At 44.3% G+C, this 17,944-nt stretch overlaps 1 protein-coding gene across 3 annotated transcripts in view; it reads left to right on the top strand.

The window, feature by feature from the left end:
• WWOX (WW domain containing oxidoreductase) overlaps nucleotides 1-17,944 on the top strand; it is a 976,622-nt gene that overhangs the window by 155,967 nt on the left and 802,711 nt on the right. Inside the window, exon 6 of one of the 3 annotated variants that reach the window (XM_030298629.1) lies at nucleotides 12,624-12,948. The exons of the other annotated variants lie outside the window; for them this stretch is intronic. Coding sequence (XP_030154489.1) covers nucleotides 12,624-12,746 — 123 coding nt within the window. The 3' untranslated portion in view covers nucleotides 12,747-12,948. Of the gene's footprint in view, nucleotides 1-12,623; nucleotides 12,949-17,944 lie in introns of those variants that run through there. 3 annotated transcript variants of the gene reach the window in all.

The raw sequence follows: 17,944 nt of genomic DNA, 5'->3' as shown, positions 1-17,944 counted from the left end.
ACTCAGTGGCACTCTGTTGGTGGATGAGTTCCTGGCATTCAGCTGGTCTAGGGTGGTCACTCATATGCATAGCACCTTCCTGGGGGTGATTAAGATACTGGGGTCACCTGGGCCTCTTGCCTCCCACTCCTATGTGTGGCTTTCTGACATGGCAGTCTTAGCGGAGGCAGATTTCTTATGTGGTGACTCAGGGCTTCCAGAGAACATGTTCTAAAGGACAGGATGTAGAAGCTGGCAGTTTCTTAAGGTCTGGGCCTAGAGACCGGCATGATATTACTCCTGTGGTCAAAGCAGCCACAGAGCCCACTCTGATTCAAGGGGAACAGACATACACCCACTTTCCGAGATAGAAGTGTCGAAGAATTTGTGGCCATCTTGAATCTGCCGCTGTGGGTATAATAGTGTCTACCTTATCACCTGCAGAGTAAGTCCAAGCTTTCTGAAGACTGGATGAGATGTTTCTGTAAAGCACCAAGCACCTTACATGGGTGATGGGAAATGTCCAGGACATTGTAGCTGTTCCTAAGGGCAATTAGAGTAATAACGCTACATCACAATAAGAACAATGCTGTTTTTCTCCATGACACTCTATGCCTGTTGTTTGCAATTAGAAAGGTCGAGCCAGTGAGAAATGGGGCAGCATGGTTTCGTTTTGCCTTCCACCTCCACAAGGCGATGTCCTCAGCAGCAGGTACAGTGAAGAGTTGAGTGTTTGTCATCAGGGCTCCATCTCAAATTCAGAGGCACCCCAGTAAATGGTCATTGACTGCAGGTGATTTCTCCTTGGCAATTTCTTGCAGCCTCTCCCCGCCCCCCCCCATCTCCACTCTAATTCTGAGCATTGTGTCTCATTTTTGTCAGTGGCAGAATGTTTGAACTGTCTCTGCACCTCCCAGGATCCCTGCTGAAATCGATTCCTCTCATGCTGTCCTTTGCCTTACCATAGTAGAGATCTGGATGCGTCCACACGACGAAAACCATTCATGAGCTTCCCCTTGAGTAGCAGTCAAGTCCAAACTTGCTGGCATCTAACTCTTCCCTCAGTTGGTCCCAGCCAGCTTCTCCCACCGTATTCCCCATTCAGTTGCACCTGCTAAGTTTCTCCCAAGGAGCAGTGTTGAAGGGTTGTGTGGAAATCAGATTAACTCACTTGGTTCCTTGTCCAGCTCTGCACAGAAGTGTTTTTCCACCCCGAGCCTGGCCTCCACTGGACCAGACAGAGAGCAGCATGTATTCAGACAACTCATTCATTCAGTAGACGTCTACTGCATCCATAGAAGCCATAGAAGGAATTTGGAGCTGAAGTGTGAAATTATGGGACCTGCCTGGCAGGTGTCCATTCTGGCATCTGGGTGAGAAACGAGGGTGGAGGGGCCTGCTGGCAGGTGCTTCAGGTCGCCCAGGCGAGAGGTGTCTGCATAAACGTGGTTGCACTGGGTACAGAGTGGAGGAGATGGTTTGGGAGGTAGGAAGGAGGTGAAATCAGCACGATATGGTCAACACCTGTAGGGGGTGATATGCGAGGCCAGTGGAGAAGGAAGGGAGAAGGCTAGTGATCCGTGGACCATGGAGTACATGGCAGAGCCATCCATGATGTGGGATGTAGGACAAGGAGTGGATGGGAACACAGGAGTCCACGGTAGCATGTGGGGTTCAAGGCTCCCGTTAGGCCTCCAAGTGGAAGTGATCTGTCGGCATCTAGATTTACATCTGGCACTCAGGGATGCGGACGGGAAGGAATTTGTCCTGGCATGATTGTATTGGCCGATTTGGACTGGAGAACCCCGCATTTAACTGAGGTGTCCTGCTTGCCTTGCAAATGGCTGATTTTCAAATTACAAGCAAATACATTCCTAACGTCCTAACAGACTCTCCCATTGTACCCTGCACTTCAGCTGAACTAGAATCTTTTCTTGCTTCTGTTCCTTTCCTGCTGTTCCTTCTGCTGGGATGGCACTCCCCATTTTTACCCTCCCTGCCCCCTCCCCTACCATCCTCCTGTCTCCTGATGTCTGACTCCTGCCCATGCTTTGAAACCCTTTGTGTTTCAAGGTTGTAGCTGCTCAGAGTTAGCACCACATTTTCCTACCCTCCAAATGCCTTTTTTTTTTTTTTTTTTTTTTTTTTGGTCTTTGGTGCATTTAGCATATAACAAATTGTATTATATTAGTTTCTGAACTCTTCATGATTCCCCTACTGGTTTGTAAACTCCCTTGAGGTCAGAGTTAGGTCGGCTTCCCCTCTTTTTGCAGATTTCATACCTTACATAGTTTTCTATGATTTAATAGCTCAGACAGTACATAGTTCCTGTCTTCCTTGAGCTGTACCTTTCCTGCGCCCCTGAGCCCTGTAGGATTTTGGCAGAATGAGATCTTTTTGCATCAGGTATTCCGTGTTGCTGATCAGAATAAGGATGCTGAGTGTCTGTGCCTCAGAGACAAGGGGTTGATTACTTTCTAGAATAGTCCTGTGTTTTGGCTTCAGGCTCTGTGTCCTTCCTGCCGTATTAGACTCTGGACTTTACTAAGCTAACTCTCAGCCTGATGACTTCTTGTTTCCCCTGTCTCTCACTGCTTTCCTTCCCTGGATCGGGGATTCTCTTTGGGGAAGGCAAAGTAACAGAAATTCTTTTTCCTTGAGTGCCTGGTGGATTCCCAAGCAGCCCTCCGCAGAAGTATACCGAGTCCCTACTGGCTGCAGAGATGAAAAGTAACATTCTCAAAAGTAGCCCGACAGATTTTCCCCTTTTTTGGTCTGTTTTTGGTTGTATTAATTTCCTGTGCTTCTGGTCCATTAGTTTCAGGTTACCATGTGAATCAGTGCAGTTCGGGAAGCAGTGAGTGCTGCCTATGTGGTAGGCCCCTGCCTACATGTGGCTGACACAGCGTTCCCTGCGGAGAGAAGATTTGACTATAGATCTAAACCATGGCTGAATCCAGCCTGCAAGTGTGTTTCTTTGGCCCTCATGTTTCATTTTTTTTTTTTTTTTTTTAACAATTACTTATTTTTGAGAGTCAAGCGGGGGAGGAGCAGAGAGAGAGAGAGAGACACTGAATCCGAAGCAGGCTCCAGGCTCTGAGCTGTTAGCACAGAGCCCGACGTGGGGCTCGAACCCACAAACCGTGAGATCATGACCTGAGCCGAAGTCATTGTTTAACTGCATGAGCCACACAGGCACCCCTCTTTTTTGAAATGGAGAACGTTTTCTCAAAACGTCGATTCTTGGTTTCTCCCCCCACAACTTGCCAGTGTTCCGGGAACCCTGGCCCCAGGTTTCACAGAGCTGAGCTGGGCTCGCTGGCTGTCATAGTTGGAGGGACAGGGGGCATCCACTCCAGGTCAGCTCACTCTTGCCCGTCCCTGGGGTGTCACCCCAGGGGTGACCTGCCCTCCCCCAGGGGTGACACACCCTGGGGTGTCACCTGCCCTCCCTTCCTCATTGACATTGCCTGGCTGGTCCACAGCCATCACCTGCAGCCTCCGGCTTCCCTGCTGGAGTGTGCCGAGTGTTTTGGTGGAGCGGAGGAGGGCATCTTCAGCCACGCCGGGAGTCACAGACACTAAAGTACATCTCTAGGGATGACTGATTTAGGCAGGTGGAGAGGGTGGTGAGGCAGTCGCCCCAGGCAGAAGCAGAGAGCTAAAAACAAAACAGCACGGGGTGCTCCGAGTAACGGTGGCATTAACCACGTACTTCACTGTCTCTTCTTTGGAGTGGAAGGTGGAAGAACGGGGCTCGGAGGGGTCGACAGGATTGCCCCGATCGGTTCATTGTGGAATCTTGCTTATGGCGATTGTCCCTCGATACAACACTTCCAGCCCCAGAAAAATCCAGTGAAAAAGACATTCACCCCCAGTGGTTTGTCCATCAAAGGCCCTTTAGTGGGTATGAGAGGTTATGGAAGCTGTATCAGGACACCCGATCGCGTGAGTGGTAACGAGTAGCCCTGGGTGAGAACCCCCTTTCTTTGAGTGTGATCCCCACCAGCTCTCCGATCGTGGGGAAGTTCAGTTCCTTAATCCCAGACTCAGTCTCCCAGTCGGTCAAATGGAGTAAGACTGAGAGACTGAGGGCTCATCTATGCATGGCACCAGCACAGCCGTGGCTGAGGGCACATCGCCAGTGAGTGGCATTGATGGTGCTGCTAATGACAATGGAAGTGACAAGTGCCACGTGTCCCTAGCAACTCGCAGGAAAGACGGACAAATCAGGGCTTTTCCCGTCTCCTAGCATTTAGCTGTGCCTCCAGCAGCCCACTGCTTTTCCGTTCTCCTAACGGCCGTGAGCAACCTCAGATCCTTCTGGAAGCAGGTTGGTCGTGAACTATAAATAATTCGATCAAGAGGCCCGGGCCCTGCCCCTGTGGGTGGGGTCACTGTCAGAATATGGGAGTCAAGCGTGTGTGGCCGTGACCCCAGCGGTGACGTGCTGCAGCCAAGTCCTCAGATGCTGAGTAGACCCCAGCGGGTGGGGTGGACCGTCACTGTCCTGTGCCCTCACCTGGCAGTGCGCGAGGGGCGGGGGCGAGGATATTTACCACCCAAAAGTTAGGGAGGCTTTTATGAACTGGGCCATCTCTCCTCAGTCCCCATTTTTCCTCGCGTCTCCGAACTCTCATTAATTTTTCACAGGCTTGTGATGGATAGTTTTTATTTATTCACGTCTGAGGTTCTGTTGTGTGAAAAGAACTCATTTTATAACATTACATATTCATGGCTTGGGATAGATGGGATAAGGAACTTATTATTAATGTGTCACTGTGGGAAACTTACTCCAGTTCATTTGCGAACCTTGTTAAATTTGGTGTGGTCAGCAGACACGGTGAAGTTTCGGGTGTGTTCCCTCGATGGAGGGCAAAGAGTTGGCTGTTGCTTCCCCTCGATTCAGTGCAGTTGAGTTTATATCTTATTTAAATATTTGGAAATACTGATCTGAGGGTAGAAAAGAACATCGGAGTGAGGTGGGGGCGGACGGCAGCGGTTAGGTAGAGAAAGAAGCTCCTGTCTCCTTGTCAGATAGCCTGGCTGCCCGGGCTTTCCGTGGCTCTCCTCCCAGGGGCATATGAGGGGCAAACCCCTTCCTAAAGGCGAAGTCCAGAGCCATACCCTTCCCCACCTCCCCGCCGTGCCTACCATCTCTCCTTGGGGCATGCTGCACATTCTTCCACCTCTTCAGTCCTCCTGACCTCTGCTCTGGGTTCTGGGGAGGTCTCCACTTGCAGCTCCCACTGACATCACAGAATTCCTTGCCCTGGACAGATAGAGGGAATGTCACCATACCATCTTGTAAATCAAAACTGGGGGTGGAGGCAGGGCCCAGTAGGGAGCCCGGCCCAATCTGCTTCAGCGTGAGCTTAGAGGGGAGGAAGCATATGTTGCACTCAGTTCTCTGCAGAGACATGCTCTGCTCTCTGGTAGGGACGGTGTGCAGAGTTTGCGGGATTTGTGGGGGCCGCTGTGCGTGTGCCAGTTTGGTTCAGCAGCGACGTGGCCAGTGGTCGCTGCCCCTTAACAGACTCCTCCTCACCGAGAGAAAAGCAGAATAAATGCACGGGAAGGATGCATTTTGAAATCTGGAAATTCTCCAAATCAGGCATCGGACTTGAAGAGTGTCCAAAACGTTAAGAATCATGTGGTGCCTCCTTGGCCACATGTCATGGGGATTTTCAAGCCTAGGATTTGTTACTGATAACCTTGTCCTCTACAGAGGTTAAAAAATAAAATTGAAATTCTTTTGATAAAGCAATTAGCTTACGAAGTTGATGCTGGGGTGTACCCGGCATGAGTAGGGGACAAAGGAATGAAATATGCCTTAAAAGGCATCCTCCGACGATGTTTCCATAATGCAAACCATTTGTTTCTCGCCGGGATTCCATTGGCGGTGCTCTGGTGTTATATTGCCATTTATATTGGAAAGGCAGACAGCGCGAAAACTGTAGTCTATTAAGAGTTTGTGAGTGTGTGCATGTGTATACAGTGAAATAATATCTAGTGTAATGTGAAGTGACAGTCAAAATTACAGCTTTTCTCTCGCCGCAAGGGCACTTCTTTGCCAAGTATAGTAATATTGTTGTCGCAGTGTTCAAGGTTGTCAGCAATTCTGGCTTACTCTGCAGAGAGTCATAATAGTGTGTGGAAGGAAGGAGCTTCCTGTCAGGGGAAATACTATAATTTTGATATATATTTGTTGGTGCCAAACTGCAATTAAATAGGAGGTGTTGGAAGAAGGTTTTATTTAACCAGCTTGAATTTGTTAATTAATTAGCAAAAACGTATATTTGGAATGCTTCAAGAAGCGGTTCCGTGATGTTCGCGTAACTTGATTCCACGCAATTGTTTTTGTGTTTGTCTGTCTCTTTGGAGAAAACAAAACAACCCCTCCCTGCAAACAGTGCAGAATAAAATGTTTTCAACCACCAAAGGAAGGGAAAAGTAAGACACCTTGAATAATCTTACCTCTTACCTCTTTGGGGGACATTTCTTAGCCTGTTAATGTTTGGAGTTCTCCCCTGGTGATCCAACAGACGTGTAGTATCTGGGGCAATATCTATTACATGATTTAACTTGTACCTTGATGAGTTTGTGATTATGTTAGAGGGCTTTGCAGGTGACTAAAGGAAAAAAAGAATCGTCTTGGCAGTTTCTGTGTGTGTGTGTGTGTGTGTGTGTGTGTGTGTGTGTGTGTATGTGTGTGGATTAAATTGCTTGCAGGACATAAGTCCATCTCTGTATACATGGTATCCACCTCTGTATGTATAGTATCCACCCCTGTATATATTGTATGCACCCCTGTATATATAGTATCCACCTCTGTATATATACTATCCACCTCTGTGTATATCGTATCCAACCCTGTGTATCTAGTATCCACCTCTGTATATATAGTATCCATCTCTGTATCTATAGTATCATGCTAGCTCCCATGTTTTCATTACTTGGGATAGTAACAAGTTTCTTAGTGACCGTTCCTGTTTCCATCCTGAGGAGAGAATGAGCGCGTCATCAGAGTGCCCTGTAAGCAATTCTGATGAAAAGGACTTTCTTTTTTGAATAAGTAGAAAAAACAGTGGGAGACTTAAATAGGGACAAATGTATTAAAAACTCTACTGCAGTTATGTGTTGAAAAATAAGTAACAGAAGGATTGTGTTGTTTTAAAAAAGATGTATTTAAGGGTCTTGAAAAAGCTATGTGTGTGTGGGGGGAGGTTGGAGGGGGGAGAGCCCTGCCCTCTCATATCGAGCATTTTGCAAATTAAGTGAGTTTCATTCTCCCATAAAATAGGAATCCAATAACATTTTATATGATCATAAAATGTGTCTACTTTTGTCTCCATCTTTTATGAAAAAAAGGAAATATTCCCAAAGTATATTACAAAAAATAATTAATAAGCAACCTTTCGTAGTTATTTTCCGAGGTTAATTATTACCCTAAGAAATCAATTTCAATTTCTTCGGTTTGAGAGACTCGTTTGTGACTCGGTGTTTCCAAAAAAGGGAGTGAGTTAAGATGCTAAATGGGAGCCTTCATTCCCTAGAGAGAATGTCTTTGCTGCTGGCCGTGATTTATCCGGTGCTGTCTTGCCTGTTTATGCCCCATGCCAGGAGAATGTATGGAAAATGTAATAGAGCTATTAGGATCTAGTGTAGCAGATTGGTTACAGGAGGAAACAAAAGTTGTCTTCATATTGTTAAAATAAAAGTGAGATACCCTTGAGTCTTCACCAAAGAAAATAACTTGGCCCTTAACCTTCCTGACAAGCCTGAGCTAACGGAGCAGGGGGTCCAGGGAGGCAGCCTGCATCTCTTTGCATGGTGATCACTGCTCCTGTCCTGAGACAGAGGTGAGCATAGCCAGGAAGAGGGAAGAGACACTCCAACCTGCAACTGTCTCCTCATGGAACACAGGAAACCAGAAATGAAGGGGATGACTCCCATCTCGCCTCGTGGCGATCTTCTATAAAAGTCATCAAAGTCACACTGTGTTTTCACCAGGCACCTGAGTTTCTTGAGCCGAGACTAGAATGTTCTGGTCCATTACGGCTAACCATGGTAGGCTCTCCCCATCGGGGGCCACACTTTGGCAGTGGTGGGATTTCCTCTCTGATTCAGTATGTTCTTCAAGTACATGGAAAAAAAAAAAGTTTGGGCGCACCTGGGTGGCTCAGTCAGTTAAGCCTCCCACTTTGGCTCAGGTCATGATTTCCCAGTTTGTGAGTTCAAGCCCCACGCTGGACTCTGCACTGACATTGGGGAGCCTGCTTGGAATTCTCTGTCTCCCTCTCTCTCTGCCTCTTCCCTGCTCGCTCGTGCGCGCACGCTCTCTCTCTTAAAAAATATATAAATAAATAAACTTTAAAAATAAAATGCTTTCCTTAAAAAAAAAAAAAAGTTTATTTCCCCACCTTTAATCTACTTTATATTTCAGTGTTTGGCTTAGAATTTCCCATGAGTTGGAATGGTTGATTTTGTGTATTTTGCATGTGTTAAGGTGAACATTTCAATACTTTGTGACATTCAGTGAAAAAAAATGCAATAACCTCTAAGGATGAGGTGAGAGAAACAACCAGTCAGTTGGTCTGTATATTGATTCTTTATATTGGGGATCCCCAACAGACTGGGGGGGCAGAGGGGTCTGGGTTCGAGGGAGGGGATACGAATAGTTAATTAGGATGCTCTCCTTGTACATGAAAGAGTCTGAGTTCAAACTAGCTTACCTGGAAAGGGTCATTAACGGCTCATGAATGTAAAGTTTTCTGCAAAAGTCAGCAAGTTTTCTCTGTAATAGGACAGATAATAAATATTTTTGGCACTGTGGGCCATGTGGTCTCTTGTCACAATACTCACTCACCTCTTCCTCTGTAGCAAGAAAAGCCACAACAATGATGGGTAAACCAGCAGGTGTGGCCATGCTCCAATAAAACTTTACTTATGGAGACCAGGCTCTGGATTTCATGTAATATTTCACGTGTTAAAATCTATTCTTTCTTTCTTCAGCCATTTAAACATGTATTTTTAGACACTGGGCTGTTTGAAAACATGGGGCTGAGGTCCAGATTGGGCTCAGTGGTCTGTTTGCCAGCCCCTGGTGTAGAGTCCACTTGTCCCAGAGCTTAACTATGTCATGAGGGCCCCGTCTTTAACCTCTTGATTTTGATTTTTTTAAAAATTGTGTTCTTCCGAGAGAGTTTTCTGAGTGGGGATCAAGCTTGCCACTGATACGGACTAGCCCTTCCGCAACGGCAGCAAGAAGCCATTTCCCTCACTGTCCCCACACAAAAGCCGCAGCGAGAATAGGATTGGCCTGGCTTGAGGCAAGTGCTACCCCTGAATCATTTATGACCCACAGGATGTGGTTCTTTGGTCCCAAGGCCTGGCCCTACGTGGAGTCTGGGAGGCCCAGCTCCCTAATGAAGAAATGAGTGCCATTTTGGCCACAGACAGGACATGGGCTTACATCCTGGACAGTCCCAGGTGTCGCTTCCAGACTCCACTGTGAACCTGTTACAGTCTTGCGTTATAATTTTATTTTTAGATGTCTCTGGAGACCTCAGGAAGACGTCCTTTCTGAGTATGGCTTCAGAAAAGGAGTGCGTAGGGTGGTTTCTTATCGATGAATGGCAAAGTATGGGCCTCTGTAGGTCACACTGCAGCTCCTTCCCTGGAAGCAGAGCTCAAGGCAGGCTTCTCGTTCGGTTGATCTGGGACGTTGCGCCTTCGCAAGAAGGGGGGTGAGGAAAGTGGCATAGGGCAGGGGGAGTGGCCCGGCTTCCACCCGCGCCCATGCGGAGCTCTGGACTACGAAGTTGGAGTGTGGATGCCGCTTGAGACAAGGGTCTGGCTGGCTGGCAGGCAGTGAGCAGCCCAGCCTCGGCCAGAGAAGGAGGCTTAGTGGGCACAGCCCCAGGTGAGGCAGAAGGGGGTAGTTGTGGCTTAGCAGCCAACACTCAAGAGCCACTGGGCGCACCTGCCAGTGAGGGCATCTGCGGTTAGGAGGCAGCATTGTAATAGGCTGGTCTGCACCAGAGAGGCTTCTCTCAGCCCTCTACCCATGGAAGGAAGAAGGATTTTGGCATCAAAATACTCTGCAGGCAGTGTCCGTACCTGGGTATTAATGGACACCCCAAGTGTGGGTCTACGCTTTTAAGAAGTTTAAACCTCTCTTTCTGCCAATGGCCTCATACCCGCTTTTCCACCTTCCGACCTGTTTACTTCAACAGAGTGATCCTCTAATAACTTTTGTTTAGTGAAACTCAAGCCTTTTCAGGATGCTGTGCTAATGTCTTCCTTCCTTAATTGAGTAAATATATTATACACAGCTGGGTAGGTGATTTCCTTGCTGGCCTTGCTGCTACAATTTGAAAATGGATACAATTTTCTTTAACTCACATAGAATGAATGAGGCATTTATTCCTGGTTTCCCGTGGCTCTCCTCCTTCAGAAAATGTATTTACATGGGTATTTTTGAAGCACTTCTTAAGAAACTGAAAAATTAAAATAAAAAGGGGGGTGGTGGAAAGCCAAGCCAAACCCCTTACCCCTCTTCCAAACAATGGCTACATTGTGACAACAGTGGGTTGAGCTAAATTCCGCTATGTCAAGGAAGAGCAGTAAAAGGAGACGGATTGTTCTCTAAGCTTCACTTTATTGGATATTGTAATTGACATATAGTTGTCATTTATAATCATCTGTCCATTCTTGTGAGTTGGGAGCAGTAAAGTTAATTGTGGCAGCTCATTTGCATTAATCTCACCTCTGAAGGGTACAGTAACCCATTAATATCATGTCATGATGAATTATCACAAATAACATTGAACATATTGATTAATGATCTCTGAGATTTGTATCTCGTTAAAACATTTTGTTAGCTCTTTAAACTTTTAAGCCAACAACCATTGCACGTAGGAGGTGTTCGAGTCGTCTACTAGGTGGTGGTGGGGAGTGGCATACATTGGCAGGGTCACTGGTTTAAGGAGTTGGACCACTCAGTTCCCATTAGATTTTTTCCCCCCTCTTCAAGAAGCCAAGCACATTTTCCTGGTAACCTCCTCCTACTTTTCCCTGGATGATGGTTTCTTCAAAACAGCGGCTTCTTTGATTATAAAGCATTTCTGATTCTCGACTGGAATGATTTTAATAAAAGAGTTTTTTAAGTTATCTATTCAGTTCCCCAATTGCTGGCCTTCGGAATCTCTTGTCTACCTAGATTTGCTTGTTACTTTAAAGTGCACGTGTTTTTTTTTTCCCCTCCAATGCATCAAAATTTCTGAACTTCTGTGTTAACATAAATATAGACCATATTTGGAATGAGTTGTTGGAGATGAAATAAGGTCACTTAAAAACATGACTTATCCGTCGTTTAATAAAACTTCATTCTTCTTTTCTCAGGTGCTTTCATTTTTCAGGTGATTGTCCCGAAGGAACAAATATATTGGCCCCACGTGTCATGAGGGCATTAGTGAAATTATTAAAAATCCTCTTTAACAAGCCCTTTGTAGAATTTCCTGGTAGAAGTTTCAATACACAAGGTGCAGTGAAGTAAAAAGGTTGGCCTAAGAGTTGAATTGCAAAGGTCCTTCTTTGCGGCTCTTTGCTTCACAGGTTGTGAAAGCTCTACAATGTTTGATCTCTCTCAGCTTACATGTTCCTTCCGCCTACCTTTAGCATTTGCTCTGTTTTCTCCAGGTAAGTATTTAACAAGTGGCAAATACGGAGACTGGTCTCCTCTGCTGTTTGCTGTTTAGAGAAATTGGACCTGATGGTCCTGAAGTAAGGGTGCTTTGAAGGAGATGTCATTAATGCCCGGCTGGTTTACACCCCAAGAGCCGTTCTAGAGAGGGACCGAGGGCAGCAGCTGCTTGCTGGTCTGGGGCCCTCCAGCCTGGGGCCGGGGCCCCCCACTGAGGGCAGGATGGTGACCCCCGTGCCTGCCAAGCAGCCGGCTCCCAGAAGGCTGGAGTCACGGGTTCCGATGGTTAGGAAAAGGCAAACGCATGAGAGCTGCGCGCTGGTGGGGCACAAGGCAGCCATTATGTACTGTTTGTCCCTTTAGCCAGCAGGTAAGGACAGTGTTGCCATCCTTCCTTCCCTTCAGATGCTCACTTTTATGAAGGGGTCTTAAAACAATAACCGGACCATATGTGTAGCAATCTTTGGGCCTAAATAGCTAAGGACAAAGTAGACTGCTTTTTTTCTAAGGGCCACTTTCCTTTCCCTTCTTTGTCAGGCCTGCGATGTTCCTCACCCACTGAGTAGTTAATATCTGTGTTTTCAAATCAAAGAACAAGCTTTTTGTCTCCCAGGATAGTATCTTGTAAAGCCAACCTCTTTATTACTTCACTGGTTTAAGGCTTTATTACTTGCGATCCAAAGCCTGCTAGTGAATTATGCATGGTACGCTCCTCAGCATCTTCGCTACCCACGCTCCCGCCACCTTTTTGGGGGGCCCGGAAAGTACAAGGAGATCACAACGTGTGTTCGTTTCTACCCACGGTATTAATCCTTATTCATTTTAAAAAATCTGCTAACGGAAATATTTCCATTCAGCTCATTAATCAATTGTGATTTTCATTCCCTTGTTTTGTAAAAGCTGTTGCAATAAATACTTTTTTTTTTTTTTTCACAAGGCGAAAATCCAAGAGATGGATGCAGCCGGCGTAATTAATTGCACCCAGTTACAGGAGATCAGCAAGTTTGTGAGATTCACATGCTGCTCTTCCATATGGTTGCCCAGTAGGCGAAAAATTTGATTAATGTTTTGAAGTAGATTTTTTTCAGCAAATATTACAGCCCCAGATGAGGTGTTTTTTTTTTTTTTTTCCTTTCTTTTACTTTCTAGTATTGTTAGGCTTAGCTGAAGAAACCAATCCTCTGATTTAAAGCTTAATAATATTGTGATCTAGCGAAAACTTAACATGCAATAAAAATTGCAGTCTGCCTGCCTCTCGTGGATACAGAAAAATAATGCGTTATGTCTTTGTTTGTAATTAAGTAAAACGTGCAAGTCAGGTTCTAGGACTTGATTTCCCCCCCCCCCTTCCTGAAAAGAAAATATAACTGTGGTTTTAATTGATGTATTTTTGGTGTGATTTATAAGCAATATATATGGGCAGACTTTTAGAAGTGTAAGGGAACAGTAAACTAAAACACAAAAATGAGTCAATCAATGAATGGCTTCTTATTAATTGCTGCTCATACCAATGAAGCCACCCTAAATATGACCATGGGAGTGTCATAGAAAAAAATTTAAGCTGTTTTCTACTGTTATCCCAAAGGTATATTAGTTTCATAACCACTCAAGACATTCATAGTTAATTTCTCCTTTATTTAGGAAAAAAAAAAATAAAAACCTCCCGATTTTCTTTTTTCCAAGTTAGAAAGTCTGTTTTATCTTACGGCTCCTTGTCATGCTGGACACCCATCCTTTTATGTCACTGCCCCAGTGGGGTCATGCTCCAGCTTATTTTTCTGATCACTGGGTGGGAATCAGCCCCTGGGTGACATAATGGGACAAGATATGGTAGGCTTGACCTTGGCATTCAAAACAACAACAAGAGATTTTGGAAACGTGGGAACTGGTGATGAGTTTTGCAAGGAAAAATGAAATAAGACGAACTTCTCCCCTTTGGCAAATGAGGCCTGATGCTTCAGATAGCTTAGCTCTTCTGTTTTGCTTTGCTTTTGAAACTTAATGATTTCTAATTGCCTAAGCAATATATGACTCTCCTTAAACCTCGATGTCTGCTGGAAGGACTGTTAGCTCAGATGGTTAAAGCCTGATCTGTAACTGGGTACCAAGCTCATTTTGAATCCTTTGTCATGGAGTCATGAACAAGAGCCATAACTTTGACCCGCCACTGGTCCGGAGAGAGACTCAGTTCAGCAGGAACCGAGTTACCATTGAAAACAAAGCCAACAGTATTTGCTGTCCTCTATAAGATGTCACACACTTGCTGCTTTCTTCCTCTGCATCTAAGACATTTTAAGGGCTCGAAGTGCCCTGTTTCCAGTGGCTTCACAAGGAACCGGCTCAGTCAAGGTACAGGGGCCAAGGCAGAGACCAGGCCAGGAGGGCCATCTCCTCTGATTTTGAGTTAGTAAGTCAAATCTTTGAAGAAAAGATTAGATACTTTTTGATAATATTAGATGTGTTTGATCGTTTCACTAAACTAGGTTTATAAATCTTTTTTTCTGTATTATTTTTATCTTAATGACCGTGTGGGTAGTAATTATCTGTAAAAGGCATGAAAAGAAGAAGTGTTACAGTGACAGCATATTTTTAAAAAGTCTGAAGAAACCAGCGCAGCCTGTCTTCCCTAAGTTTGGGCTGAAGCTCTTTTGTTCACGTTCGGTGTTATCTAGTTAGAGATTATGATAGTGACGCAGCTTTGGAAACACCCTTTAGGAAAACATTTGTCTAAGATTTACCTAACTTTTTTCCTTTGTCAGTCAGCCATTCCTGGTGAATATTTTTTAACCAGGAAGTTTAAGCAATCCGTCTCTGAAAGCCTACTACATTCAAGACAGTTCATACGATTGCTCCCAATTACAGCCTGGGCTTTTTAATGAAAAAAAAAAAAAAAAAGGAAATAGTTTAAAGGTTTTATTTAGTATGACAGTTGCAACATGAATGATACATGGTCAGTTGGCAGGAGACAGTGCATCGAATTATTTATGAGTTTATCTTTTTTTTTTTTTAGCAGTACCTATTATACACACACACACACACACACACACACACATACATATGTACGTATGTTTGTATATATATGTGTGTGCAATTTATTACTGAGTCATAGTATGAATGGCTGAGGGAAATGTTTGAGAGGGTCTGATGAGGGCCAGTGCCTTATGGCAGTGAAAGTCATGTTAGTTTTATTCACAGCAGGTGGATCTAGGTTGGTCTGATTTTTGTTGTGAAGCTATGGTCCTGGTGGTCGTTTGAATAAAATGCGTTTGGAAGCAACAAGCCTGTTCACAGAGCAATATTTTGTTTTATCAAAGGAGAAGAATATATGTCCTGTCCATCTTTCATGAGTAATACATCCTTCTACACGATAGCATTGCCCGAACAATCATAGTGACCCTTTATATACTAGAGGAGCCCGATACATTTGCAACATCTCCCTTTATAAGTCTTACTTCCCTAGAAGTAATCCTTTGGAGAGCAACAATTCCCAGAGTATCAGTTCCCTTAGATGAAATTTCCTTTTATTTGAACTAACCGCGTTGGATTGTAATTTACAGGCTCTGTCGATATACATTGTTCAGATCTGGTATTTTACCCGCAAGCGTCCATCAGTCGGGTGGACGTTGGCGCATTTTTCAAGCGGGAAGAAGTCCAAACAAATAAGGGAGGAAAAAAATACCGTCGTGGAGATGGGAAGAAAAAAAAATTATCCTTGGGGTCTCACAAGTGGAGATCGTTGCGTGTTGCCATGCAAAACTAACACCCACCAGGGAGGTTCTGCTCTTCTCACAAATTCTCAGTTAACACAAGGCGCCGTGGCAGCTGGGAGCCAGAGAGAGTGAGGGTCCTGGCTGAAATGCGGTGCAAGGCGGCTCTTGAAGAAGTCTTGCTGGGAGCACACAGTACTGGAGGGGAGAACTTTACCTGGTGCTGGCAGTGAAACTTTGCCAGTCTGTTTCTTCCCCCGCTTCAGGCTTGAATAAATGAGCGCTAATGATTTTTAAGGCGTTTTTTAAGTGATTTGTCTTGGGAATGCTAAATTGGCAAGAATAAAACCTAGGCAGGAAAGTTGATTTTTGATGACCCAGAGAAGGCATGTCCTAGAGTGATTTAGTAAGGCTCCAGTGGTCTAAGATTGTTCCACATCAGGGAAAGTGTACAGTTCTCAGAATTACTTACTAATGAAAAAAAGAGGTGGGGGGGGAAGGTTGTTAGGCTACTGGGCATTGGGAATGAGCAGCAGCTCTTAAGATGAAGTGTTCTGAGAAACCTTCTGCCATGGGGATCCAAGATAGTGCCTTCCTGAAGAACGGTTTCCCTTGTCCCGGAACGAAGGGGACAGGGAAACTCCCAGATTCCCGTAAAGGTAGAGGGGTCGTTTCATGAACCCAAGAAAGCACAAGAGATCCAAGTGTATACATACATCCCAGTTCTCAAATCAAACCTATTGTTGCATTTTCTACGTAACCAATATTTGAAAAACACAGTGTTGGGGAGTCTCATTTTCTTTCGTACTAGTTTGGGGGTGTGAGTGGGTCTGGTTCTTTTTAAGAGGCACTGAGTAAAATAATGTGTACTATGGAGAGAAATGCCCTTTACTTGACAGGTGTTTTCTTCAAGTTTTCCGAGTCTACAGCATGAGTCAGCCTATCACAGATTTGAGAATATTCATTGAGAGTTTTAGGAGTCACTTTATTTTTATTTTCGTGAAGAGTGAAGTAATTGTATCTCATTGATAATCAGAAGCTTATCAGCCCATGAATTCAGTTACAGGTATTTAAAGTCACTTCTATTAATTCTTTAAAATGAGATTGCTGCGCACGCACACACACACACACACACACACACACACACACACACACACACTTCCATTTCTCTCTCTCTTTCTCTCTCTTTGGAGGACTTGGGGTTGGTCAAACAAACATCATACGGGCATTTACTTAGGGAGCACTCTTCAGACTGACATGTCAATATCTGCCCACGTGTTTATTTGTAATTAAAGTTAAGATGCTCTAGAATGGCTTTACCATTAATCTAAAAACATAGAGTCGTTTCCTGGTGAATGATATATGACAGTTTGCCCTGCGCTTCCTCTGAAAAGGAGACTGTTCCTGTGGCATTGTTACCGAGCGTGGCTTTTCCTGTAGGGCTCACGGCTTAACTGTTTCAAACTCCTGTTGTTCTGTAAATCTGTCAGAAGGGTCTGCAAGGGACCATATTTATGACGAGAGTGTAGAGTGGTCAGTCTAAAAAGCTCCTTAGTGTAGTACTTTGAATTTTAAATTACACACATAATTCAGAGGTAATGTAACTTGCAGTGTCGGACTTTCGTCCATTCCGTTAAATGGAGAAAAATGACTGGTGTGAGGAATGACTTATTGATTCTTGGTGGGAAAATGACTTCTGTAATATAGGAAGTATGGTAAAAGGAATAGCTTAATTATTTACGGAGCACTTTTCAAAATATGCTTTTACAGCAGTACAAATTGTGTATATACAAATCGTACAACTGGATTCTTTTTTTTTTTTAATTCTTTCTTAGAGGAAAGTTATGAGAAGGCTTATCGTATTTAGTTGCTAAGGCAAAGTTTAATTTTGCTTAAACTCTTGGTGGCTGTAACTAAGAAGGGTTACAAGGAGCAAGGAGAAGTTTCTAAATACCTTAAAAATATGATTTGTTCTAATTGCCATTTCTTATTTATGTTATACTTACGCTCGCTTTAGGGGAACTTGACTGCCAAGATTTACAAAATACACTTCTCTCTCTCTCTCTCTCTCTCTCTCTCTCTCTTTGTCTTTCTGGTTTATGATGTTTTTCAACAGTGTCATGAACTCACTTAATCTGATTTCATCAAGTAAATATATGGGAAGTTGAAATGACATATTTTAATCTGGCATTTGAGGAAATATTCATAAAATATCAGATAAAATATTTATTTTGGCCTTTTCCTTCTGATCTCTCTTTTGATTCAGTGTGTATTCTTTGCTTAAGGACCACAGCCTAATGTTATTTTGACTGCAGTTCACAGTGTTGGCAGCCTTTCAGATAAACAGCATATTTGTGGTTAATTGGTTGAACATGTTCTATAATTATAATTATATTAAAACCTTAATGTGCTTGAACATTTGCCCACTGAAGGCCACTTGCATGAACTACGTTATGTTTCTGTCATTATAACTGAGCTGTCTGGGGCTGACATTCAGCAATTGAGGCAGGACAGGGGACCTGGAAATAACACAGAGGCTTCTCATTATTTC

Source organism: Lynx canadensis, chromosome E2 (assembly GCF_007474595.2).
Source record: "Lynx canadensis isolate LIC74 chromosome E2, mLynCan4.pri.v2, whole genome shotgun sequence".
Taxonomy (NCBI): Eukaryota; Metazoa; Chordata; class Mammalia; order Carnivora; family Felidae; genus Lynx; species Lynx canadensis.
This window is presented reverse-complemented; position numbering and strand designations above follow the sequence as displayed.